At 40.3% G+C, this 27,205-nt stretch overlaps 3 protein-coding genes across 3 annotated transcripts; all 3 read left to right on the top strand.

Annotated features, from left to right (window-relative positions):
* The first annotated feature begins 1,969 nt into the window (after positions 1–1,969).
* Positions 1,970–3,994, top strand: LOC126721976 (uncharacterized). The gene is made up of 2 exons (XM_050425116.1): positions 1,970–2,494; positions 3,194–3,994. The coding sequence occupies exons 1-2, from the start codon at positions 1,970–1,972 to the stop codon at positions 3,992–3,994; spliced, it is 1,326 nt and encodes a 441-aa protein (XP_050281073.1).
* A 1,458-nt stretch (positions 3,995–5,452) lies between these two features.
* Positions 5,453–7,370, top strand: LOC126721975 (uncharacterized). Its single transcript, XM_050425115.1, has 4 exons — positions 5,453–5,838; positions 5,932–6,562; positions 6,758–7,150; positions 7,359–7,370. Exons 1-4 carry the CDS (start codon positions 5,453–5,455, stop codon positions 7,368–7,370), a joined length of 1,422 nt encoding a protein of 473 aa, XP_050281072.1.
* An 11,679-nt stretch (positions 7,371–19,049) lies between these two features.
* Positions 19,050–26,643, top strand: LOC126722226 (nudix hydrolase 26, chloroplastic-like). Its single transcript, XM_050425381.1, has 6 exons — positions 19,050–19,408; positions 19,512–19,562; positions 21,604–21,696; positions 24,824–24,891; positions 26,053–26,167; positions 26,279–26,643. The coding sequence occupies exons 1-6, from the start codon at positions 19,343–19,345 to the stop codon at positions 26,342–26,344; spliced, it is 459 nt and encodes a 152-aa protein (XP_050281338.1). The 5' UTR covers positions 19,050–19,342; the 3' UTR covers positions 26,345–26,643.
* The last annotated feature ends 562 nt before the right edge of the window (positions 26,644–27,205 follow it).

The following is a 27,205-nucleotide window of genomic DNA, read 5'->3' as shown; positions in this document are numbered from 1 at the left end:
GGGCCTGATAATTTGTGGCCCAAGCCCACTCCTCGTTTGGGCCCAAGGCCTAAGCCGAGGAGAGCTGTCTCCGAGGACGCCTAATGAAAGCCCAAGAAGGGCACGAGGACATGGCCGAGGACGATCTTATGCTTAACACCTCCCAAAACACCTGGATAAAAGAAGCAAACTCGGTACAAGGGCAGGGCAAGGGAAAAAGCCGCCAACACAGTAATACAGAATCCTGCATCTGACAAGCCCATACTCAAACTCATGCCCTTGTGCTTTTCCAGCAACCCCCAACCACTCTAGGTATGGGTTGACTGGACAGACCTGCACCCCAAAAAGTAAAACTAACACGTGGACACAAAAAGGGGAATGAAACACTAGTATAAAAGGAGAAGAAAACAAAGCTAAAGGGGGGGCCGGTGAAGCCTAAGTCTTACAACCCTTGCTAATGAAGGGTTTAGCTAGTCAAGCCAAGCCCGTCCATACATAAATTCCCGTAGGAACTACGACTAAACCGCTCACCTGTGCCCAAGGTCATGCCTTTCAGGCCCACTCTCTACAAATCATATTGTTGGGGCTTTTTACATGCGAGCCCAACGTCGTCTATGGGTCGTTAAAAATCGAGTCCCTACAGAAATTATCATGATAATCAAAACTCATTACAAAATTACACTTGATATTACTCGAATAATTGATATGCACATTCAAATATATAGTCAAGATTGTTTTTTGATGGTGCCGTTTTCAAAGACACTAACATGTCAGGCGTGGGTGTGGTGATTAGAGATAATAACGGCTCTATTTTGGCATCTTGCTCGGAAAAAATTCCCCAAGCTTACAAGCTAGACAAGATTGAAGCTCTGGCAGCAATGAAAGCTCTATCATTTGCTCATGAAGTGGGTTTCAGAAGTGCTATTTTGGAAGGTGACTCTCTTGGACTAATTTAGGATTTGAAGTCAAAGGTTCACTCTTTATCCCCGTTGGGTCTGTTGGTAGAGGATGTGAAGGTGTATGCAAGAAATTTTGTAAGGTTGTTGTATTCTCACACTAAGAGAAATGGTAATAATGTAGCTCATAGTCTGCCTAAATATGATATACGCATGCCAGATTTTTTAGTGTGGATGGAATATGTCTTATCACACCTTGTTTCTGTTTTACAATCGGATGTAGTTGATTTACATTACTAAAATCACATAGGTTCTGTGGGGGTAAAATTCATCAGTTAACAGTGGGCCTTGGTACCCATGCGGAGCCCAGCCATAACAGGAAGTGAAGACATGGCCAGAGGACTTCCAGCCCAACCCTGTTGGGCCGGACCGGGCTTGTTTAAGAGGCGTCCGAGGAGGAGTGTCTCCTCGGACGCACCAAATGGGAGTCTAACGCACACCCTTCACATGGTGGGAAATCGTCCCAAATCGAGGGGAAATGCTAGACGCTCAGGGGGCAACCACAACTGCCGCATTAAATGCAAGGAAGCTACTTTTCCAGCCGCATTAATGTAGAAAAGACAGGAGAATAGTATTATCTTGGCCAGTGCAACTCACAGAAAAGGGGGGGGTGTCCTATGAGACAGGCACTCAAGTAGAGGCCCAGATGGTTAACAAGTGTAGGGCCATTACCAATTTAAGGACGATATATAAGAGAAGAAAGTCCCCATGACTAATGGAGGAGGAAGAAAAAGAGAGAAAAAGAGAGAGAAAGAGAGAGAAGTTCTGTAAACAAAGCATAAGATATTGTCCCATGAACTGTTATCCCAGGAAACTTAATAAAACATCCCCACATTCAAATGGTTGCATGGCTTACTAACAATTACGTTTACTCTATCTAGACCTAGTTCTACGACCCACTCTCTACAAATTCATTGTTGAGGGTCTTTTGGGCCAGAATCGCCTACTTACTGGGCCTGGGCCCCAAATTCCGCCCTTACAATTGGCGCCGTCTGTAGGGAGAATTTGTGTCTCGACAAGTGAAACAGTAAGAAATGGAAGGATTAGGCCCGCGCCAAATTGGACGTGCAGATTCTCAACGGCAGGACAATTTTTTAAATATCGAACGAGGGAAAGACCAAGATAATCAGCGAGAGGGCAGCGTGAACACCTCTCACACGAGTAAAAGCCATTCAAAAAGGAAGGATCATGCATCCCATAAGCAAAACGATCGAAAGGCTTTACAACAAGAGATTGATGATTTGAAGAAAAAGTTGCGCCGAGCACAGCAAAAACGTACTTCACCCGGCTCGGGCACTAGCAGTGACGAGGATAACAAATACCGACGAAGATCAAGAACCCCTCCGAGCGTGACCTTTTCCTACGAGGAAGAGAGGCCTCGTAAACGCAGCCACAAAAGCCCATCTTACCAAGGCCTGGCCAACGATGCCATGAGTAAGGCCCTGGATCGCATTTCCCAGTTGCCGTTTACACGTAGAATAGAGAGTGCAGTGCTTTCTCGGCGGTTCCATCAACCAACGTTTGCTATATACAATGGTCGGACCGACCCAGTGGAGCATGTAAGCCAATTCAATCAGAGGATGGCCGTCCATACCAGGGATGAGGCGTTAATGTGTAAGATATTCCCATCTAGCTTGGGACCCATGGCGATGAGATGGTTCGATGCCCTCCAGCCGAATTCCATAGATTCCTTTAAACAGCTGACGCAGGCTTTTGGTTCCCGTTTCATCACCAGCACTAGAGTCCCTCGGCCCCTCGATTCCCTCTTATCCTTGTCCATGCGGGAAGGAGAGACGCTGAAGGCCTACTCGGATAGATACTGGGAAATGTATAACGAGATAGAGGGGAATTATGATGACGTCGCCATCAGTACGTTCAAAAGGGGCTTGCCGACAGAACATGGCTTAAGAAAGTCCCTCACTGGAAAGCCAGTCACCAGCGTGCGCCAACTCATGGACAAAATTGACAAGTACAAAAGGGTCGAGGAGGACCAGCAGATGGGGAAAGGTAAAGCGAAGGTCGTCCCTCAGGAGAGGAGGGACTTCAGGTCGGAATGATTTAACAACAGTAACAGGCCGAGAAGGGACTATGTAGAGCAGTTCGGATCTACTAGGGCTCAGGCAGTCCATGCTGTGTTCCGAGAACCTCTTCACAAAATCCTAGAGAAGGTGAAGTATGAGCCTTTCTTTCAGTGGCCGAACAAGATGGCTGGCGACCCTTTGAAGCATAATCAGAACCTATATTGCGCGCACCATCAGGAGCCAGGTCACATTACTGATGATTGCAGGAACCTGAAGAACTATTTAGACCGGCTCGTCCGAGAAGGAAAGCTGAGACATCTGCTGCATCGCCCTGAAGGATGGCAAGAACCATCAAACAATGAAACCAGACAAAGTACGTTGAGGCCACCCATTGGCACAATTAATGTCATTCTCGCCACACCTGGAAGGACAGGCTCTGTCCCCTTCAGGGTAATGTTAGTGAGCAGTTTCCCGACTGAGCCAGACGACAGGGAATCCAAAAGAGCTAGAATGAGCGCCACGCCATTAATCAGGTTCACGGAGGAAGACAAACAAGGAACTATCCAACCCCACGACGATGCCTTAGTCGTTACGCTTAGAATAGGAGGTTATGACGTGAAAAGGGTGTTAGTTGATCAGGGCAGTGCCGTGGAGGTAATGTACCCTGATTTGTATAAGGGATTGAACTTGAAGCAGGAAGACCTGTCGCAATACGATTCCCCCCTGGTTAGCTTTGAAGGAAAGGTCGTCATCCCGAGAGGCATGATTAGGTTGCCTGTGCAAACAGACTCAGAAGTGGTAGAAGTGAACTTCATTGTCGTAGATGCATACTCCCCTTACACAGCTATCGTGGCCCAGCCATGGCTTCATGCATTAGGGGCTGTGTCGTCAACCTTGCACCAAAAGGTGAAATATCCGTCAGGAGGTCAGATCAAAGAGATAATAGGGAACCAGGTAGTGGCTAGGCAATGCATGGTGTCGGCAATCTCGCGACGACCGGATTGCATAACTTCTACCTCGGCCGAGAACGGCTTATAGCAATTAATGACTACGGTCCCAACTGCGGGCAGTGGAGGACTAGCCATGGAGGTGAACTGTGAGGAGTTGGAGAAAGTACTTGTCGGATCTAACCCTGAGAGGTTTTTTCAAATTGGTTTGGAATTGCCGCCCCAAGAGAAGTCAGCACTAACTGCTTTCCTCCGACAGAATATAGACGTGTTTGCTTGGGACCCCTATGAGGCCCCCGGGGTCGACCCAGATTTCATCTGCTACCACCTTAATGTGAACCCGGCTATAACACCTAAGAGGCAGGCTCCTCGACGACCGTCGAAAGAACATACCGACGCCGTGAGAGAAGAGGTCGCAAGATTGAAGAAAGCAGGGGCTATCAAAGAGGTCTTCTATCCCGAGTGGTTAGCCAACACGGTAGTGGTAAGGAAGAAGAGCGGGAAATGGCGGGTCTGCGTAGACTTCACAGACCTAAACAAGGCGTGCCCAAAGGATCCCTTCCCTATGCCCCGGATAGACCGGTTGGTAGATTCAACTGTCGGACATCCTAGAATGAGTTTTCTAGACGCTTTTCAGGGCTACCACCAGATACCCTTGGCTGCCGAAGACCAGGAGAAGACTGCTTTTGTCACCCCAGTTGGGAATTATCATTATAAAGTGATGCCATTTGGCCTAAAGAATGCCGGGTCAACCTATCAAAGGATGATGACCAGGATGTTTGAACAGCAGATGGGTAAAAGCGTTGAAGTGTACATAGACGACATGGTGGTTAAAAGTAAGTTGGCTCCCAACCATATTGAAGACCTCGGCAACGTTTTTCAAATACTAAGAAAGTATAAACTACGGCTGAACGCAACCAAATGTTCATTTGGAGTGGGATCTGGAAAATTCTTGGGCTATATGGTGACTCACAGAGGCATTGAGGCTAACCCTGACCAAATAAGAGCCATCCATAGCTTGATGCCTCTTCGGAACCCTAAAGAAGTCCAGAAGCTTACTGGTATGATAGCTGCTTTAAACCGTTTCATCTCGCGCTCAGCAGATAGATGCAAGCCATTTTTTCTCCTGTTACATAAGTGGAAAGGATTTGAGTGGGATGAGGAGTGCACTATAGCTTTCCAACAGCTAAAGGAATACCTCGCCCAACCGCCGATTATGTCCAGTCCCGAGGCCGACGAGGTTTTGTTTGCCTACATAGCAGTGGCCCCGCATGCAGTAAGCCTGGTGCTAATCCGAGAAGACAACGGCACACAGCGACTAGTCTATTACGTTAGCAAATCCCTGCAGGAGGCAGAAACCCGTTACCTTCCCCTCAAAAAGGCTATCTTGGCCATCGTACAGGCCACAAGAAAGCTGCCCCACTACTTTCAAGCACACACTGTCGTGGTGTTAACTTAGCTCCCTTTAAAGTCCATCCTGCGCAGCGCCGATTACACAAGTAGAATTGCAAAATGGGGAACGATTTTGGGCGCCTTTGACATTAGATACATGCCTCGCACCGCTGTAAAAGGCCAGGTCCTCGCCGACCTAGTGGTAGAATTTGAGGAGCCTGCAACAGAAGGAAAAGAAATGTCGGTTTTACTAGGGGCTGGTGAACAGGTGAGCAACACAGTTTCCCCGCGTGGACTCACTTGGTGGAAAGCATACATTGATGGCGCATCGAACCAAAGGGGCTCAGGGTTAGGAATTGTCCTGCTCTCACCTGAAGGGATAACAATAGAGAAGTCATTGAGACTCGGTTTTTCAGCCACGAATAACGAAGCCGAATATGAGGCGCTATTGGAGGAAATAGGAATGATCCGGAAAATGGGGGGGAAATCCATAGACATGTTCTCGGATTCAAGACTTATTGTGGGGCAGGTAAATGGAGACATGTAGGCGAAGGACAAAAGAATGCAAGAGTATCTAGTTCGGGTTAAGCACCTGCAGACCCATTTTCATCACTTCTGCTTGACGTATGTACCCAGAAGTGGGAACACTCATGCTGATTCTCTCGCGACGTTGGCTACCTCCTCGGCTCAACCCCTACCTCGAGTCATTTTGGTAGAAGAGATCCTCCGTCCACTAACAGAGAAGGCCAATGGGATTGGAATACATAACATCAGGGCAGGACCGAGCTGGAGGGACCCTATCGTTCTGTACTTAAAGCACGACACCTTGCTAGATGATAAGGTTGAGGCTGGCAAAATCAGGAGAAAAGCTACTCGATTCTGGTTGTCGGAGGACTCCAAGCTTTACAGACGCTTGTTCTCGGGGCCGTATTTGCTGTGTGTGCACCCAGAGGCTGCTGAACTCATCCTGGAAGAGTTACACGAAGGAATTTGCGGAAGTCACACGGGGGGTAGGTCTTTGTCTCACAGAGCCTTAACGCTGGGTTATTGGTGGCCGAGCATGCATAAAGAAGCCCTGGATTATGTGAAGAAGTGCGACCAATGCCAGAGATTCGCTCCGAGCATACACCAGCCTAGTGGAGAGCTAAACCCATTGTCCAGTCCCTGGCCATTTGCGCAATGGGGCCTAGATATACTTGGTCCATTCCCCAAGGCAACAGGGAACAGAAAATTTCTTCTTGTCGGCACCGACTACTTCACCAAATGGGTGGAGGCTGAGGCGCTGGCAAACATTAGGGACGTCGATGTCAAGAAGTTTCTCTGGAAAAATATAGTCACCAGGTTCGGCACCCCGCACACCCTGGTGTCGGACAACGGGCTCTTGTTTGATAGCAAAGCCTTCAGAAGGTAGTGCAGTGAGCTAGGAATTGTTAACCGGTACTCCACACCAGCTTACCCCCAGAGTAATGGACAAGCGGAAGCCGTCAATAAAACCATAATGAACGGACTGAAAAAGAGACTAGATGACGCGAAAGGGAGATTGGTAGAGGAGTTAGCCCATGTCTTGTGGACATACCGTACCACGCCTCGTAGGTCCACAGGGGAAACCCCTTTTTCAATGACCTATGGGGCCGAGGCTGTCATTCCACTGGAGGTGAACTTCCCAACCCAGAGGACCACCACCTTCTGCCCCGCTACCAATAGCAAACTTCTGGAAAAGAGCTTGGACCTCATCGACGAAAGAAGGGAAGGCGCGATGGTCCACCTAGCTAATTATCAGCAGAAGCTCAAGCAAGGTTACGACACCAAGGTGAAGTCCAGACCATTAGCGCCTGGGGATCTAGTACTGAGGAAGGTCTTAGGCACTGCGAGGAACCCCGCATGGGGAAAGCTCGGACCAAATTGGGAGGGACCGTACCGCATCACTTCTGTAGCCGGCATAGGAGCCTACTTTTTGGAAGACTTGGACGAACGTGTAGTGTCACGCCCTTGGAATGTAAACAACCTGAAAAGGTACTGTTATTAATGAAAGATATAATCTTTGATGCCGTATTGCTGTGCAGTTACTTATGTAAGTGTTAAACAGAACCCAAGTCCTGCATGGCTTCTCGGCCACAGACTTGGGGGAAATTAACCGCGAAGCGATTCTCTCTAAGAGTTAAACAGAACCTAAGTCCTGCATGGCTCCTCGGCCATAGACTTGGGGGAAATTAACCACGAAACGATTCTCTCTAAGTGTTAAACAGAACCCAAGTCCTGCATGGCTTCTCGGCCACAGACTTGGGGGAAATTAACCGCGAAACGATTCTCTCTAAGAGTTAAACAAAACCTAAGTCTTGCATGGCTCCTCGGCCACAGACTTGGGGGAAATTAACCGCGAAACGATTCTCTCTAAGTGTTAAACAGAACCCAAGTCCTGCATGGCTTCTCGGCCACAGACTTGGGGGAAATTAACCGCGAAGCGATTCTCTCTAAGTGTTAAACAGAACCCAAGTCCTGCATGGCTTCTCGGCCACAGACTTGGGGGAAATTAACCGCGAAGCGATTCTCTCTAAGTGTTAAACAGAACCCAAGTCCTGCATGGCTTCTCGGCCACAGACTTGGGAGAAATTAACCGCGAAGCGATTCTCACTAAGTGTTAAACAGAACCCAAGTCCTGCATGGCTTCTCGGCCACAGACTTGGGGGAAATTAACCGCGAAACGATTCTCACTAAGTGTTAAACAGAACCCAAGTCCTGCATGGCTTCTCGGCCACAGACTTGGGGGAAATTAACCGCGATACTATTCTCACTAAGTGTTCAACAGAACCCAAGTCCTGCATGGCTCCTCGGCTACAGACTTGGGAAAAATTAACTTCGCAGCCATTTTTGTCTAATTATGAACTATCATTATTTTCACGAATTCATTCATTTATACTTAACTTTCAACAGTAAATGACAGAACAGACATCCATTCATGATGAAAACAGAAGAGAATAAAACAACGATATCTGAAAGGAAATAACCTTTATCATTCAAACCCAAAAGCGGTTCTGTTCACAAACATTAACAACGCAAAACAGAACAAAACACGAAAAGTAAAACAAATAAAATCCTACACTACTTCCCTAAGAGCCCTGAGTCGGAGCAGGCTGATCATCTGCTGCTTGGGTCTCCGGGGCAATCTCCTTGGCCTGTGCAAGAATCTCGCTAATACGAAGGCTGTCCTCGGGTGACTTGCCCTGCGCGGCCTGCTCCGTGCCCCCAGCCTCGGGAATAGAGGAGTCTGTTGGAAGAGGCTCTTTGGAGGCAACCTCGTCAGGAATCTCGCGTATGTCCTCCGGGAAAAAGATGTTCTCAGCCTTCCTGAGATCAGAATCTGCTGGGACAGCTGCCTAATCCAGGGCTACACCCCAGGACGTGGTGATGTATTCCCTGCAGACGATGGCAACTTCCTTGGCCAGCCTAACCTCAGTATCATGGACTCCACGTTCATATGAGGCCGCCACAGCCTTCTCGGCAGCTTCCCTAGCCAAGCAGGCCTCCTCCTTGGTCCTTGCAAGCTCAGCCTTGAGCGTTGAAACCGCCTGCTGCTCCGCCGTAAGTTTCTCCTCAGATTGGCGGAGCTGTATGCGCAGATCGTCAGCTTGCTTTTCGGCATTCTTAAGGCCGGCTTCCGCACTCGCATGAGCCTTCTTCACCTCCTTTATTTCATTATTTTGGCGATCAAAATCCTGTTTGAGATTGCCAGCGACCTTCTCGGTGGCAGAGCGGGACTGAGCCTCCCTATGCAAGTCCTCACGAGCCTTCTTGGCCCATTCCTCAGCAACAAAAATTTGTTGAGTGACCTGCGCTCGGAAGGAAATAAAAACCCTATTAAAACATGACAATAAGAGGGTACACAATATAAAGACGAGATAGAAGATTCCACTTACCATGGCCATGTCCCTCTTCAATGACATGAAAAGGTCTAGCTGGCGAGTCTTTCTGAGACCCTCCATATCTCGAGGCAAGAGAAGAGGCTGCTGTAGGGCCTCGGCCAAGAATGATGCCTGGCCTCGTTGGGATTCCCATAGGGTCGCATCCCAAGGGATTGGGGCGCCGCCTAATTCGATCCGCGGTGACCATGTTCGTTGTTCCCTACGAATGGCCGCCTCGCCTCGGCTGTCAGTGGACCTAGTCCTCTTCTCTCGGGGCTCTTTCGTCTCTTTGCCCTTCTTCTGAGGCCTGGCCTTTTCACGGCCAATCTCTCCCTCCTCTGTTTCTTCTACAGGCCTTTTTCGCCTTAAGCTAGGCATAGGCTGCAGCCCCGCGTCCGACGTGAGAGGGAAAGGAGGAGCAGGAGCCTTAGGAGCAGTTTGTTCCTTCGAGACGTCCTTAGAGGACTGCCCCTTGCTCCTGTTAGATAGAAGGCCCCTGAGGCTAGTCCTTGGCTTCAAATCCATTCCTTCTTCTTCAGTCTCTTCGCTGATATCAACTTGTGCGATGACTAAACCAGTGTCAGGAGCCGCTGAAGCACGGTCTAAATCGTCGTCAAAGTCCGAGAGCTCTACTACCCTGGCGGACACCTCTCCCTCCTCGGTAAATTGGAACTGGTCTATTTGTTCCTCTAAGGATGAATGCGAAGAACCAGCCTCCTCCTCCGGGATAACCACTGCGGGAAAGGTGCGTTGGGCAGGCAGCTGAACAGGAGGTAAGTCTGTTGAAGCAAGGAACCCTGGTATGGATACGTCAATACGTGCCAATCTTGGACTGCCAGCCCTTATAGCTTGGCCGGCGTCTACCAAGGATCGAGTGAGGGGAACGTAGTCCAAAATCAAAGGAGCCGACCGCAATTGTCCGTCCTCACTTACGAAAATCTCAGATCTCAGGAGGTAATTTAGAGCCGGGACGTTGACCAAGCTCAGCCGAGGGGATGTCCGCTCCTTGTCTGCAAAGGCCGTTAAAGGGTTTACGTTAGTCCGAGGAGGCATGCAACCAAACCAACAACTTTAAAATTTAAAAAAAAAAAAAAGAGAAAAAGAAAGAAAGAAAAGGGGGGGGGGGGGAAGAGCTTAAAACTAGGGTCCTCCTCACGGAATCTAGTTCTATAACACCCCATCTGGCGTTCCCGCCCTAGTCGGACAGTGAATGCCGTCATGCCATGGTCCGGAGACGATCAGATGGTCGTCCTTCAAGCCTTTGCTGGACTTGGGAAGGCAAGATATCAACCTCACTTCGTCAGTCCTGGACTTTAAGTAGTATGAGTCGCCGAGCTTATGGCATTCATAGAGATGAACCACGTCGTGCCATGAAAGGCCGAGGTTCATCTGGTCGTTTAAGGCGTCGGCGCACCCCAGGATACGGAACAGGTTCGCGGTGCACTGATGGGGGGCCAATCTATGACCACGTAGGTAGTCCCTAGTTATTCTCCCCATTGGAATCGTCATTCCTCCTTCCATGAAGGCTATCATTGGAATTGCGACCTCCCCTGTTCTCCTCTTGAACAAAATTTCCTCTTGGTGGCAATACTCTAGGCCTACCTCCGGAGGAATACGATACTTCGCCTTGAAGCCCGCCATACCGGACGGAGAGTCTACCATTTTTTCAAGCCTACCCATTCCCCCTAATCCTAGACAACACGAAGGGAGTTTGCCTAAAGAAGAGTAACAAAGAAGGAGAAGGTAAATTGCGCGCACTTACGGGTAAGAAACTCGATGGAATCTTCAAGGGAATGACGGCGAAGGTAAGAGCGTGCTGAAGGAGAAGGCGCTGAGACGTTCTGAATACTGGACGCCTTTAAAACCTTATATACTCAGAGGGAGTTGGACAGACATGCTCCCGCCTAGAGCAAATGAAATAGTGTCCACCGTTGATCTGATCTCCAGCCGTTGGATTGAAAGAGCGTAAGGCTCCAAAAGCTGCAATTAATCCCCCACCAGGTCATTAAATGCCTGTTGCATTAATGAGGCACGTGAGGGCACACCCCCGCACGGGTGAAGCGGGGATCCACAGCGAACTATCCAGTAGGTATCAAAATCCTGCCTTTCCTCCTCGGATCAAGAAGAAAGAGTCGGAATTTTGAGGGGCTATTGTGGGGGTAAAATTCATCAGTCAACAGTGGGCCTTGGTACCCATGCGGAGCCCAGCCATAACAGGAAGTGAAGACATAGCCAGAGGACTTCCAGCCCAACCCTGTTGGGCCGGACCGGGCTTGTTTAAGAGGCGTCCGAGGAGGAGTGTCTCCTCGGACGCACCAAATAGGAGTCTAACGCACACCCTTCACACGGTGGGAAATCATCTCAAATCGAGGGGAAATGCTAGACGCTTAGGGAGCAACCACAACTGCCGCATTAAATGCAAGGAAGCTACTTTTCCAGCCGCATTAATGTAGAAAAGACAGGAGAATAGTATTATCTTGGCCAGTGCAACTCACAGAAAAGGGGGGGGTGTCCTATGAGACAGGCACTCAAGTAGAGGCCCAGATGGTTAACAAGTGTAGGGCCATTACCAATTTAAGGACGATATATAAGAGAAGAAAGTCCCCATGACTAATGGAGGAGGAAGAAAAAGAGAGAAAAAGAGAGAGAAAGAGAGAGAAGTTCTGTAAACAAAGCATAAGATATTGTCCCATGAACTGTTATCCCAGGAAACTTAATAAAACATCCCCACGTTCAAATGGTTGCATGGCTTACTAACAATTACGTTTACTCTGTCTATACCTAGTTCTACAACCCACTCTCTACAAATTCATTGTTGAGGGTCTTTTGGGCCAGAATCGCCTGCTTGCTGGGCCTGGGCCCCAAATTCCGCCCTTACAGGTTCATTCTCAAAGAAAAAAAAAGATTGTTTTTTGATATATATATATATATATATTTTTTTTAATTTATTTATTTAAAATCTCACTTCCACAATGGCTAAGTATTAACTCAAACAATAATTAAACAAAAGCTATAAGTGGGAGAGAGAGGACTTGTGATAGGGAACTCAAAAAACACAACACCAAAAAGTATTAAACCAAAATAAAGTTATAAGAAATACAATGATTCGTTCACTTAAAGTAAAGTAGCAAGAAAGAATGAAAAAAAGGAAAAAAAAAAAAAAAAACAATCTTAATAAAAAATTTAAAAGGTGAAGCATAAAAATATTATTTCTCATATAATATTTATTGACGTAATTTTGTACACAAGCTATGTTAGAAATTTGAAAAAATTTCTTAATATCCAAACTTTCTCTCTCAAATATCAAAAGCATAGAAAACGTATATAAAAAATGGATAAGTCAGAGAACAAATGAAGCAACTACTTTCAAGACCTAAAATACAATAAATCCATATTTTTGGAGAAATAAAAAAGGTTACCTTTAATACCTAAGATATAGAAACGTATCTCAAAATTTATAATTAAAAAAAAAAACACAAAAATGTGAAAAATTTTCCCAAACCAATCCCCTGCAAAACTATAATTTAAAACCTAATATATATCCAAAATTTTCACCCTCATATCAAATAGAAAAAATGTATACAAACACTTTTAGGACCCAATCCCAAAGCCCAACAAAACCATGATTCAAAAGTTTAATAATAAATAAAATCTCATAAAAATCCAAATGTTCTCTCCTTTATATCCAAAACACAAAAATCACATCTCAAAATTTTATAATCAAAGAGGAAAAAAAAATGAAAGAAATAAATAATCTACAAATTTGGTGAACTTCAGCTTGTCAATCACTTGCTATCTCAGATAGGCCATAGCTAACTGGGGAAAAAAAAGAAAAGGAAAAAAAGAAATAAGGAATAGGTTAGGTACTAAATAAACTAAAATATCACAAATCCTAAAATGCAAGGTGATTCCCTACTTCTATTCCCTAAAATCCTTTTTTTTTTTTGCAGTTCCTATAGTGAAACAATTCCTGAAGTGTCAATGCTCATCATGTTTGTCATACAATTTGATCAATAGTGTTAAAATTATAAGAGAAATCAACGTTGGTATTGGATATCCAAGTGTATAACACTTATTGGACATGTCATGGATTACCGATTGAACCTTTTTGCCTTCTCTTAAATTTATTTTCTTCTTCTATCACCCACCTTATTATCCTGTGATAAGTAGTATATATAGATGTTGGGGATATTACACAAAATAATAATGGAAGAACAAGGTTAACACAAAAGACAAACAAAAAATAGATTACTTGGAGACACTATATCATTTTCCTTAAACAATATTTTCCCCCCACACTTTTGTTGCTAAAGCAAATTTGTCCCTATGATACAACCAAGATGTTGGGTTCTACAAATAGCAATTTTGGAGAATGACCACAGGATTTCAAGTGAACGTAATCCTCTATTTATACCCATAGGGTTATGTTTCATCAAAAGGCACGTATGAAGAGTTAAAATGTTTCATAAAACCGTTAACAAGGTTTGAAACCTCTTCAACCTTTTTGAATAGTCACCAAAAAATTCGGCTAAAAATCCTATTTCACGATTTTCGATCGATTGAAAATTACATTCGATTAATTGAGTGCTCTTTTTGATCGGTTGAACAGGAATTGAAGAGCAATCGAGACATCCATAGACTCCAGGATTATTTTCTTACCATTTTCGATCGATCGAGCCAAAGCTTTGACCAATCGAAAATACTGATTTTCGAATTTTCACTTAGAAAATTCTAGAACTTGAATTTTCACTTTATGAAATCATATTCTCTGAACTCAAACATCATTATTACAACCTATCCTTGTATATACCTATATATACAACAATAAATTCAACGCAAAATGCAGCACTTCTTGTTGGAGTTTTAATGGTCATTGGATATTGAAATATGTCAAAACCTTTGAATTTCTTAGTGAAAACGATTTAGGGAAAACTAATACTTAAAGATGAGTACATTTCTTTGGTGGACTTAAAGTAGCATTGTATGAAAAAATTGTAGCAATGGAAAAAACAGCTCCAATGAAGCCTACTCAGACGTAACTCGAAAGTATCAATGTCAACTCCATTATTGCTTATGCAACTGTATTTTGTTTCCAATCATGAGCTCCAAAAGAGTGAGACTTGAATAAACAATGGTAGCTAGATCTCACTGCAATTCTTTTACTATATTCTTCACCATGGCTTTGAGAGTAATTTACTATATCCTTTAGGTTTACTAGAAAAACCTAAAGAATATAGGGGATAAAAAAAAAAAAAAAAAGAACTTACTTGAGAGGTGTTGAGGCTAATTTTGACAAGCCCAATAAGAGAAAAAGTCCAGCAACACGGGCACACCAAAGTTAGCAAGCAAGAAAAAGCCATTGAGCTCAAGTTGCAGGAATGAACGGCTCACGGGCTCATAAAGTGGGTCTTGAGGAAGCAAACGAGGTTGAATGGGCCTGGAAAGAGAGAAGAAGCAAACTCATAGGCAGTATGTTGAAAAGCAAGAATGGGCTACAATAGGCTCAAAGTAATGCAAGCAAAGAGAGTAAGGGGCTAATGAAAGACCCATCAGCCCCAAGAATAAGGTATAAAGTAATTGGGCCAAGGAAACCCAAGAGAGTTAGTAAAGGCCCATGGGAAAGCAAGATTGGATAAGGGCCAAGGAAGCCCAAGGAAAGCAAATGGGCTAAGGATGGCTAAGAGGGAAATCGGACACGGGAGCCTGCAGACAATATAAGAAAAGGCCCAGTGAACGCACTGAGTCACTAGGAGGGAAATACACAGCAGGCCCAAAGAAGTCCAGCAGAATTGAGTCAAACAACATTATAGTAGGAATAATAGAGTGGTATGACAGGAAATGCTAATAAGGCCACAGAGTGAATACAAAGTAGGTCGAGGGAAGGAAGGCCCATGATTCGACAAGGCCCAACCCCTAAAAGAAGCAAGTCATAAAGAATGGCAGATTAGAAAACAACCCACGCCATAAGAAGCCAAAAGTGCACGGCAGAGCATATAGACCAATCTCCAGATCACGGTAAATGCATGAGCAGCAGGCAAATAAGGTGAAGCATGCACAAGACCCAGGCACCACCAGCCTGTACCCAGCCAATATAAGAAGTAGTGGGTTATGGGTCAGAGGTAAAAGAGGGCATGATCTGGTGGTGGAGAGAGGGAAAAAACCTATTATGGGGTTCTTGCTCAAGCTCTTTTGGGGGAAATGTCCTGCTGGGATAATATGCCACCCAAAAGAAGAAATGATGAGTTAGAACCACTAGGTGCATGCCATGAGGGATAGAGAGAGAGAGCACACACATTGTAATGGGTAGAAAAGCCACAGCAAGCAAACAAACAAAATAGCCTTCTTTGTCTGGCAGAGGGGAGCGGCACAGCCAGCACAGGTAAGTGGTGATGGCTGAATAACTGACAACCAGTAAGTGGTCGGCAAGGACACCCACACCAGACAAAGGCAGTTAAGGGCTAAAACAGTAAATACCAATCACGGCGGGCTCTATATAAAGGACCCCTCGATGTGCATTGAAGGGGGGAGGAAAAATTGGAAAAATCAAAGTAATAGGAATTTCTAGGAAAAACCATAACCCAGAAGTAAGCATTGAGAAGGAAAGGAAGTAAAACAAAAGAAAAGAAAAGTAAGGAGTAACAAGAGAAAGAAAAAATAGAGAGTTTAGAACGGCATGCATGCACCAATAGGTTGATTTCATCTCTCCCTCAATAGCCTTGCTCTCTATAAAAGGCAAAAGATCTGTATTTGGGCATAGACCATTTAGGCCTGTTCCCTCAAAACAATTAATTTCTTTTCTGAGATTACTCGTGTTGAGGGAACGGTTTTCCTTTCTTGGTTTCAATCTCGTGTATTACTTGGCATGGCAGACTAACACTTTGATTTTACTAACTTTGTTTATCCTTTACTTGGCTTATTCTGTGTACGGAGAGCCTTTTGTTGCTCACTTTTATTTATTGTGGCTAAAAGTAGTGATTGTATTTTTTTGTGTTATCCGTATTATATCTACCCGCCATAACTTCTTTATAGCGGCTCTGCTTGCCATGGGCATATAACCAAAGCCTGGTAGACGTGACGTAGTTTGTGCACAAGTCGAACCAAGGGGGTTCCAGTTGGACTGGTCCCAACTCCCTTATCCAGAAAACTCGGGCCTAGTGCAGTAGGAAGCAGCCCAACATTACAAACAAGGCCCACCACCTTACAAGAGGGACTTTCCAAATTTGCAGAAGTAGGGTAGAACAATTGCAAATATATAATAGCAATTGAATGGTTTTCATAACTACTTGATTTGGGAGAGAGAGAGTTAGAGTTGAAGGAAGTTTGAATTAAAGGTCAATTGAATTTATGTTAAAAAAAAATATAATAGAGTGGCAATTGAACGGTTTTCATAACTACTTGATCGAGGAGAAGGAGAGTCATAGAGTTGAAGGAAGTTTGAATTAAATGTCAATTGAATTTATGGGAAAGAAAAAATTAGGGAAATATTAATTAAGAGAGAGAGAGAGAGAGAGAGAGTAATATATATATATATATATATATATATTATGTGATGTAGTAATAAATGTGAAAATGTTAATTGCAAAAGGAAGAGGAAAAAAAGCTAGTGGGGCTAATGACGTGGTCGATGATGTGGTTGAATAGGAACGTAACAACAATAAATATTACGTTTCAACTTTTAGATATGTATAGAATATAGATAGATTGGGAATTTTGTGTCTATCAATTCATCAAATTAATTGCTCCATAATGCAATTAAGGGTCACAATTAAAGATTTAAACTTCTAATTTTGTCACAGTTTCATTGCAGGATTTAACAAAAGATATAGTAAGGTATTAGGTTTAGTATTAAAATTATGGTTTTTCAATCTGGTAAGGATGTAACTACATTGGATGAAATAATAAGTAATTGGGATATTCAATTAGGGTTTGGTAACAGAAGTTGGGAGAAAACATCATAGATTTGGGATAACTCAAAGAATTAAAATTGTTAAGATTAGGACTTAGGCCAAAATTTGTGCTATTGATGTTCTTAATGATTTTTTCAAATTGAAGGTCCACTTATCAAATTAAGAAACCTAATAATATTTTTGAACGTCTAATTGGATGAGATGACCAGCTAATTTCAGAATTTGAAATGAAGAACCTTGGGAAGGCGACGAAGATACTTGCTATGGAAATTGCACCAAATAGAGTGAATAGTAATGTTCTTTTGACACACAAAAAATGGGGTTCATTGGGGATTTGATTAGTTCATGTTTATTATGAGTTTGGTGGTAAAAGAAACTTTGATTTGAAAAGGAATGCTTCAATTGAGGCATAGAGTAGTAAATGGTCCGCCATGGACTGATAGGCTTTTATACTATTTAAAAAAAATGAAGATAAAAACAAATAGGATTAAAAAAAAAAATTTTAACACGATCTATGCTATTTGTTACACTATATTGATTTGATATATTACACAGAGGTGTTTATATACACAATATTGAGTATTGCATCAGTGGCTTGGGCATTTGAGCTAGAATTGGACTGTATGCCAATGAAATTATTGCCAGAGACAATTCAGTCATTGACAACAATGCATTAGGAAGATCATACTGCAATTAATTACAATATGCCAAGCAAATTGTCCTTAAGTATCATATTATGTTGCTTCTATCCCAATGAAACCAACCCCTACCCAAATATATAATAATATGATAAAGTTTATTTTACAAGCTTAGTAGACACTAAAATGGGCTTCTAATGCCAACAATGACAAATCAGTTACATGACTTTAAGGGTGTTCGAGCTGAACCGGTTTCATTATTTTGTTTTGACCATATGAGATGTTGTATCCGCCTAAACTCTAGCATTACTTCTCTCATGGCTGGCCTCTCATCTCCCTTCTTCTTGATGCATCTCAATGCAAGCTCAACGAATGCTTGAATATCTTCATTGCTTCCTTGACTTAGCATCACATCATCAACAATTTGCAATATGCAATTCTCTTCCATTGACAAAACAAAGCAATCTACCAAATTCTCTCCCACACCTATATATGTACAGAAAGTGAAGTAACAGTTTTGGTCATATTTTGAATATAGGTTGATATTTGATATTTCATGACAAACCCCAATTATACTAAAGCAGAAATGCAAGAAAATAAAAAATTAACCAAAAAATTGAGAGAGAGAGATAACTTTTTTTTTTTTTGGTGAGGGAAAACTATGCAGAGAATAGAAGAAAGAATAACAAATTTATAGTAAAAGAGTGTGAATAAGAAGAGACAAAATAAGGAAAGATGAAGAGTGATATTAAAGTAAAAGGTAGTGGGGAGATGAAAAAGTGAGGGAGGGAGAAAGGTTGAAGAAATAAGATAATGAAGCGAATGTTGATATGACTTAACTCTAGTATAGTACAAATAAATGCTACATTTAAGCTATTTAGATAAATAGAGACTATAATCTCTCTATTTTGAAAATTTTGTTTCTCAAATTAATTAAAAAAAAAAAAAAACCAGTGGCCTCTCTTTTTTAATAATTTAATAATTACAATAAAAAAGTGAGGACTAAACTTTGAATGTTATGGACACATGAAGAAGTGCAAACCAATTGAATTCCAATATATATATATATATATTTTTATAGGAAAAAACAAAAAATTTTATTAAGAGAAGACTACTTCATTAGAAAATAGAAAAATGAAGTACCCACAAAAATATGTACAACCAAAAGAGAAACCAAAAACAATATGTCAAGCCAAAACCCGCCTCCAAGCTCTATCCAGAAAGTCGTGGAAGGTACAAAACGTGGCCTGCAGGAGTTTACTGCTGTCCATTTGTTAGCACGGTATGCTAGTGCTGTACAATGATAGCCTGTCAAGTTAGTTTGGATGTATCTTTGCTGGGCCTGTGCCCCATTTAAATGAAATGATTTACGTATTGACCATCAAAAAAAAAAAAAAAAAAACAAAACAAATATGTACAAGAAATTCCAAGACTCTATTTTTCATACACTGATACAACAAAAGAAATGAGTGAATGACCGATAATTAAGTCAATGCTAGTATTAATTGACTTGATTAATACTAGTAGATGCTCAAAAACAAAAGCCAATACTAGTAGATATCGCAGGAAAAGGATTTTTTTTTTTCTTTCATAATCATCATCCATGGATTCCCCTCCCCAAGGTTATAGGAAAAACGCTGGTATTTGTCTCATCAATTCTTCTAAAAAGGTACACTATATCCTATCTCTCTATCTCTGTCTTCTCTATATGTCTATTTATATGTATCTGTGGCGTGAAATATATAATATAAGGTTTTTTTTTTGAGCTGCAGATTTTTGTAGCTTCAAGGCTAAATAGACCCAATGTTTGGCAAATGCCTCAGGTAATTTTATTTTATTTTTTTATTTTTTGGGTTTTATATTGAGGTATTTAGTTTGATTGTTTTTGAAACTAAATAGCTTTGTTTTTGCTTGCTGCGTTAATTTAAGATATAAAAATAACATGAGAAATAGACAAGACCCCACTTGTATTTGATGGACCTGAGTTCTTTCCAAGTTATGTTTTGTGTGTGGAGTTGGTGATTTGAGTTGAGAATTGTTCTAGATTGAAACAAATGGAGCTGATATTTAAAATTTTTCTTGTGTTTGGAGTTGGTGACTTGAGGGTTGAGTGATACAATAATAATGACCCACAACAAAGGAGGGATGATAAAGACAATATGTGTGTTGATATTGTGTTAATAAAAGGAATCCCAAGTTTTGGTTCCAACCATAATTTTTGGAACTCAATACAAAATTTATTTTAGTATGTGCTTGAAGTAGAGACTGTGACGGTTGTTGTATGTAGAAAGTTAATGTTTAATCTCAGCATGTAACTTGTTTGATGAAAAGAAAAGTGTGATCTGAGCCTGTAAATTCAGCATTTTCAATTTGAATGCTAATACAGCATATGGGGCCTACATCTGGATTCATATACACTAATATTTATGGAGTTAATGTAGAGCTTTTGAATGACAATTGAGGGAAGTTATATGACAGCTTTGTACACATGCTTAGTGATTTCTTTGTCTGGTACTATGTGGGTTCCTCCTATCATATTATCTGACATTAAAATAGGAAATTTGGGAAATTGAAATGCAGGGTGGTCTGATGACAGAAGCTTCGAAATCATAAAAGGGGAATGTAAAACTTAGCAAAAGTTTACCATATTCAAAAATGTTTATGAATTCCTTGTCTTTAATTAACTTATATATAAGGGCTGAGATATTTAATAGAAAATTTTAAGATTTGCTACTATCAGATCCAGAAAACAATTTTGCATGCTTTATAAAATATTGCCAAACTTGATGTATATTCTTTACCAAATTGCAATTTAATAAGACATCATCATCATGTCACGGACAAGTCTAGCATATAATTATTACCGCAGTCTTTCCAAAGGGTTCATGGAATTTACAATGTTTTATCTGTATACCGATTGAGATAATAGATAAAGTGGATGAGTTCATCTTTTTTTAAAGGTACAATTACTGGTTTATTCAATTTTGTGGAGCTGCATTTATGTCAAGGCCATACCTGCTTTTACAATGTATTTTCTCTGTGACAAAAAAGTCTGAAAATCATCCACATGCATGAGCCCTCACCTCTATGTTGCTTATTCAGAACTGTTCAAATGACAACAATAATATATAACTTTATGCATGAGAAAGAAATTTTAGACACGATTCTTAGGATTCTACTTTCCAAGTTTCTAATGCTTTCATATGCAATTTAGATTGTTATTTTACATTCTCTAACTGCAATTTTATAAAACCTTTTTATGTCTTATTATGTATTTGTTTATCTTTTTCTTTTCAGAATTCATTATGAACTTTTTTAGTGATTGTGTTGGGGGTAGCTGTTCTTTTGGTTTCATGAAATTTTAATGCTAGGTTGGTATTAGAATTTTAGAACTGTACAACTATTGGAAATTTGGGGCCATACAATTTACAAGTACTGTGATAATCTCTTGAGTCTATCTCCAATTCTTGTTTCTTGATGTAAGCAACCATTTTATGGCATCAGCCACTGGGTCTATTTACAATCTGGGTATATATTAAGTGTTTTCTGGATTGGTGTGAGCCTGTCTTCAGTTATTCATAGCTAAAATTTGGAGAATTGAAACCAAAACTAAGACTTCTTTTCTATTCTTTAATTTTTTTTCTGCTTCTCTTTCTGTCTTCTGTTAAATATGTGATGTTAAAAAAACATCATAGTTTTTAAATGAATGTGTCAATGTTCTGTGGCTGTGGTTAATGAACTAGAACTTATAGTTATTAAAACACTCATCAGAATAGTCTTTACTAAACTTGTTTTTCCTCTTTTCACAATTTGGTTCTTTTAAATGAGATTGTAATTGGTATTTGGTACATTTTATTTTAATAGGGTGGTATCGATGAGGGTGAAGATCCTAGAAGTGCGGCCATCAGGGAATTAAAAGAAGAGACAGGAATCAGTTCAGCAGAAGTTATTGCAGAGGTAAGAATTTTGGACTTCTCTTCCTTAATTACAAATTTTTGGTATGCTTGTGTAATTCTTTCAGATATTTAATATGCATCTCGCTTGAGGAATGTGTGAGATTGCAATAGAAATTGCTTTATAAACCTGTTTATACTTTTCTTTGGATATCTGCATTGATGGTCCCTCTTTCTTATTTTTCTTTTTTGATAGGTAATAAGAGTAATATTAATCATGATGAAAAAAAATACATGATGTTCATGATAGTGAACAAAAGCAAAAACAACAAACAACATCGAAGAAAAATAACTCAAGGGGAAATTCTAAGAGAAGAAAGAAACTCTATGATAGAAGAACAATTCGAAGAACCCTAGCACCTAAACCAATCAAAAAGAGTTCTCTGGCATAAAGCTTGTAACTGAACCAGCGATTTCTCAGTAGCCTCAGTAGTTCTCTGGTATAAAGCTTGTAATTTACGGTCTCTTATACATAGGTTTTAAGAAATTGATCAGCTTTGATGGAGAAATTAAAATAGGAAGACTTAACAAATCCTGAACCAATCTTCATTGTCTGGTAAGGAATCCGATTTGTCAACCTCCTTTTTTTTTTTTTTAACACTCCATCTGGTATTATGACAGCTTTGGCATGACTGTTCCTTCAATTTAGAACCTTCAATATTTTAATCACCTGTCTTCCAAACCCCACAGAAAGAGAGGGCGTGGGGTACGAAATCCTCTCCTCTTTTCCACAATTCCACTCAACCAAGCATGTGAAAGGAAATAGTTGTTGGAAACACATTGAACTTGATTTCTTTTTATTAAAAAGGAAAGTAAATAGTTCTGTTTAGCATCTCTACTACTTGGCACTATGGTGTTTGTGCACCGAGATGGAGTTGAATGGCAAAGAGGACTCTAGCCATCTCCAATTAGAAGGGCTTAAGGCTTTAGTTAGTTATGCATGTGGTGTTGCTCACGAAAGAGCAATTTAAAAATATGAACCAAGGGGGCACACTCCTCTAGGCTGCCTTAGCTATTATTATTATTCGGGTTTGTTTCTTTACATTAGAAAGTTGCTGGTTTAGTATAATTTAGTTTTATTTAATTTTAAAAGTCTAGAGTATTTTTGTAATTCTCAGGTTTTGGGTGTGGGCAGAAGTTTTTGTCCCTTGCATCTTATTATGGGTTTTCATATGTTATTAGGTTTTATTTTTGGGTTTTAATTACCTAGAATTAGTAGTCAATGCCAATGGAGCCGGATAGGGTTAGGTTTAGTTGGCTACATATATTGACGTAAACAATATTTTATTCATTGGAGAGAACTAGTTTTATGAGAAAATTGCAGCAATTATGCTATGAAGGTTGTGTGATGCAATCCTTCTCCAAGGCGTGATGCCAAGGAAACCTAAGTGTGATGCTTAGGAGAACTAGTTTTGATGCCTAGAAACTTTTCTCTTTAATTTCCAGAAACTTGAAAGTTGAAACCTCGCAACCAGCCCTTGATTCCTCACTCATAGAACCCAAAACTATCTAGGGTAAAAACCTAGTACAACCCACCTTTTATTAGCCTTGAAGTTGGGATTGATTTTATGGTCTACCATTTGTAGTTTCCACTATTCTTATCGGCTGATTTTCTTAATTCTAAGAGAGAGAGAGAGAGAGAGAGAGAGAGAGAGAGAGAGAGAGAGAGAGAGAGAGAGAGAGAGAGAGAGAGAGAGAGAGAGAGAGAGAGAGAGAGAGAGAGAGAACAAGCTTAGCCCTCGTATAAAGTATTTTAACTCTTCGGCATGTGAGCCCTTGTACTCCTTTTAGAATTGTTAGAATTATGGTTAAGTGATTAAATTCATCATTTCCTAATAGTTTAAGCTTTTGGGATAATCGGTAATTTAATATGGTATCAGAGTAAGAGATCCTGAGTTTGATCCCTGTCTTCACTCTATCTCCCATTTAAAATGTTAAATTCTCACTTGTTGGGCCCCCACTTATTAAGGGGAAGTTTAGGCCCACAAGTGAGGGGAAGTGTTAGAATTATGATTAAGTGATTAAATTCATCATTTCCTAATAGCTTAAACGTTTGGGACAATTGATAATTTAACAAGAACAATATGTAGCCATCAAATAATTAAAACTTAATATCCCCTTGGTTCAGGTAGAAATTACCAAGCAAGTTTTAGCTTCTAGCACTTGTGGAGTTCAATGGGAGTAGATTTTGTTCCTGCCTTTCTGATGCCACTGATAATTAGCATTGATCACCTCTCTATATTTGCTTGCTTTAACAAATTTTATCATTCAAAAATGGCAATGCCTTGAAGAGCTGATATTTTCTAGGTATAATGTCTAAGAGCAGGCATGATTCCAAATTCAAGTTATCTTTTTCTTGCATTTTATCTCTTTGTTGGTAATTATCTTTCTATACATCCATAGCCACACACAAACTTTGCAAACTTGCATGCACAAGCACCCATCCAGAGAACAACCACACCCCCCCCAAAAAAAAAAAAAAAACAAACACACACTGCCTGAGTAGAATGACTTTTATGTGGGGATTCTAGGATCAAATCCTAGGTCATATTACACACACACACACATATATATATACATACATATATATATATATATATATATATTTCTTCTTTTTCTTTTTGATAAGCTTAAAATATCTCTATCATTCCTATATCCTAGTTTTATAATAGTCTCTCAAATGAGCTTGCATCGTGGTCCATATTACTTTGGACTTAATCAACCACCCTACTCAACTGGTTGACCTACTCTCTTAGGACTACATCTATGTTCTAAGGCCTCTCTAAATTCAATTTTTCTTGGCTTTGCAGACTTCAAAATTTCCCAAATATGAAACAAAAATAGTGGATTTCTATGCTAAAGTTTAGTGTTGTAGTTTTGAATGAATGCCAATGTCTAATATCCAATCTTCTCTGTGTATGTGAGCAGACATGCCATAGCCTCTAGGTTTATTGGGGATTCTGACTTTTTTTCTTTACCTGGGCTACATTTTAACTGGCTAATTCTTCCTGTCAGTCTATCAGAATTTTTAATACTAATACTCTGCTGCTGTCCAACTCATGCATGATATTTTAATCTTACAGTTCCTTTGTTAGCAATAAGTTCAGGCCTGAGTTGGGTTTCAAATGCAGGTACCTTATTGGTTGACATATGACTGGCCTAAAGTCAAGGAAAATCTTAAGGGTCAAGCACAGAAGTGGTGAGCATATGAATACAGCAATACATTGTTAGATGCAGTATATATAGTGAAGGGCTGCAACTGAGTCCAGATTAGGCAGAGTCAATTGAGTTAAGGCCATTGGATGCATTCAACCTAACATATTCTTTTTTAGGGAAAAAAGTTTCGTATTTTTTTTTGGCTGGGAGCATGTAGAATATAATTTAGATACACAAGTAATCTATCTATCTATATCTATATATATATATATATATTTAAAAGCTAAAGCGTAGCATTTATTGTTGCTACGCTCCTGTTGAGCCACATCAGCGGCAAGACAGACACATCCTTTTCTCTTTCTTATATTTTAACTCTTCTTCTCCCCATTTTCTTTTGTATAAAATTGATATCATTTCTCCCATTCAATCCATATTTTTCCCAAGAAAAACTGTGAGTACTCTCTCTCTCTACTTTCTTTTGGTGGATTTTTGTTCTTTTTTATAACTTTCATTAAGGTTGATGATTTTTTTTAATATGTGTTTTGGTATTGTGTTTTTTAAATTTCCCACCACAGTCTTTTTTCTTCTTTCTATTGCTTTGGTTGAAATTTTGGTAATACTTAGTTTTTTGGAAATAGGAATTTAAGTTTATATCAAAACACAATCTACATGACTATGAATTTGAATATGCCTACCAATTATTTGAGTAATAAATTATTATAAAGTCTGTCTTTTATTCCTTTGATTTCATTTTAATTTTGGTTAAGATAACATTGTAATTTTGTGATGAGTTTCTATTATTATGATAATCTTCTTATTCCTGAAAATTTTGAATAATAAATTTGAAACTTATAAAGTTTAGTTGTGTGTTAGGCAAATATAACACACTACAAAAAAAGTTAGAAGAATATGATTCATCTTAAAAAAATATTAATCAAACATACAAAAAATAATAATATGATATATTTGTAGAGATTAAAAAAAATAAAAAATACTTATAAAAATCTTAAAAAAGAAGAACAAGAAGATAATACTTGAAGTAATTGTTACTTTTTATATACTGCACCTCATTACATAATATTTATATATTCTCATGCATTGTGTGGGTTTCCGGCTAGTTTTAGATTTAAATTATCTCCATAGATGTACATGCCTGTGTGTGTAAATTTCTGTTTAACTTCATCAAACTTGAAAACCCTCTCAGGTTTCTTCTTAAATTTACTGGGAAGGAGGAAGAAATCAATCTTTTGGGTGATGGGACTGTGAAAGCTGAATTTGGTGAATGGTCATGGATGTCTCCAGAACAAGTAGTTGAGCTTGTGGGTAGACCTTACAATCTTAGTAGAATTCTTTACTGGTTCAGAAACGGTTGGAATTCGTACTTTGGTCTTGTGGTTTACTTAAATGGTCTTTTTTTCCATTCTGTGCAGGTAGTGGATTCTAAGAAGCCTGTTTACAAAGAAGTTATGACAGTTTTTGCTCCATATTTTCAGTAAACTTAGGTTGATGATTGATGTATTGACTATTTGGTTGCTTCCAGATAGGCAGTCCAATAATTAACCGAATGAGCTAGTTCAAAACAGGAAAGTCATTTAATGAGCCATGGTTGACTGGGATATATATACTGGATATCAGCTTGCAGGTCCAAGTCGTTGTAAATGAATGATGTTTTACTGGTTTCAAATACTGTCATTCAACAGCTTAGGCTATTCTGATGAGTGTTTTTTTTTTTCAATGCGAATACTCGCAAAGCTCATAAGTTTATTGAGATGATTCTATCTGTGGCTTTTATCTATGTTTTTATGGTCAGATTGAATCAAAGGTAATAAGAGAAACAGTACTGTCACTAGAACCTGCCTAGGTCAAATCAACATTCCGTTTTTCCTCAATTGATACATTTTGTTATGTCTTAGGTACAATGAGTTCTCTTCAATAGACTCATGATAAAGTTGAAGGAGAATGTGATAACCTGCTGTGGAATTTAGATTTCGATGTATCTCACAAACAATTGTTATAAGAGCAACACTACTGCATTAGAATCCTGACACTACAAACCTCCAAAGAAGTAGAGATGGCAAAAATTATCCATCCCTCTCAACCTGCCTATCCCGTTCCTTCCTGCGTGGGTTTTTTCCCACCTCAAAGAAGGAACGAGATGGAGATGGGTTTTGTTTGCTTCGCCCTAGCTCACCTTATCCTGCTTTGAGTATATAAATGTATTTTTATATTTTATATAGTATGTATTTATATTATTTGTATATATAATTTAATGTGTTTTATACATATCTTGTTTATAATTTAATTTTCTATAAATATTCTAGTACCATCACTATCAAATACAAACTCCATTTACCTAT

This window comes from Quercus robur, chromosome 4 (genome assembly GCF_932294415.1).
Source record: "Quercus robur chromosome 4, dhQueRobu3.1, whole genome shotgun sequence".
Taxonomy (NCBI): Eukaryota; Viridiplantae; Streptophyta; class Magnoliopsida; order Fagales; family Fagaceae; genus Quercus; species Quercus robur.
Note: the sequence above shows the minus strand (reverse complement) of the source record. Positions and strands in the feature narration are given on the sequence as shown.

Excerpts from the sequence above, each read along its gene's own strand:
- LOC126721975 (XM_050425115.1), top strand. The coding sequence starts at position 5,453 with ATGCCTCGCACCGCTGTAAAAGGCCAGGTCCTCGCCGACCTAGTGGTA. Across the intron at positions 5,839-5,931 it reads GGGCAGGTAAATGGAGACAT|AAGTGGGAACACTCATGCTG; the intron begins GTAGGCGAAGGA and ends GTATGTACCCAG. Across the intron at positions 6,563-6,757 it reads CCGACTACTTCACCAAATGG|AGTAATGGACAAGCGGAAGC; the intron begins GTGGAGGCTGAG and ends GCTTACCCCCAG.
- LOC126721976 (XM_050425116.1), top strand. The coding sequence starts at position 1,970 with ATGGAAGGATTAGGCCCGCGCCAAATTGGACGTGCAGATTCTCAACGG. Across the intron at positions 2,495-3,193 it reads GGACCGACCCAGTGGAGCAT|GAGCCAGGTCACATTACTGA; the intron begins GTAAGCCAATTC and ends GCGCACCATCAG.
- LOC126722226 (XM_050425381.1), top strand. The coding sequence starts at position 19,343 with ATGGATTCCCCTCCCCAAGGTTATAGGAAAAACGCTGGTATTTGTCTC. Across the intron at positions 19,409-19,511 it reads TCATCAATTCTTCTAAAAAG|ATTTTTGTAGCTTCAAGGCT; the intron begins GTACACTATATC and ends TTTGAGCTGCAG. Across the intron at positions 19,563-21,603 it reads ATGTTTGGCAAATGCCTCAG|GGTGGTATCGATGAGGGTGA; the intron begins GTAATTTTATTT and ends TTATTTTAATAG.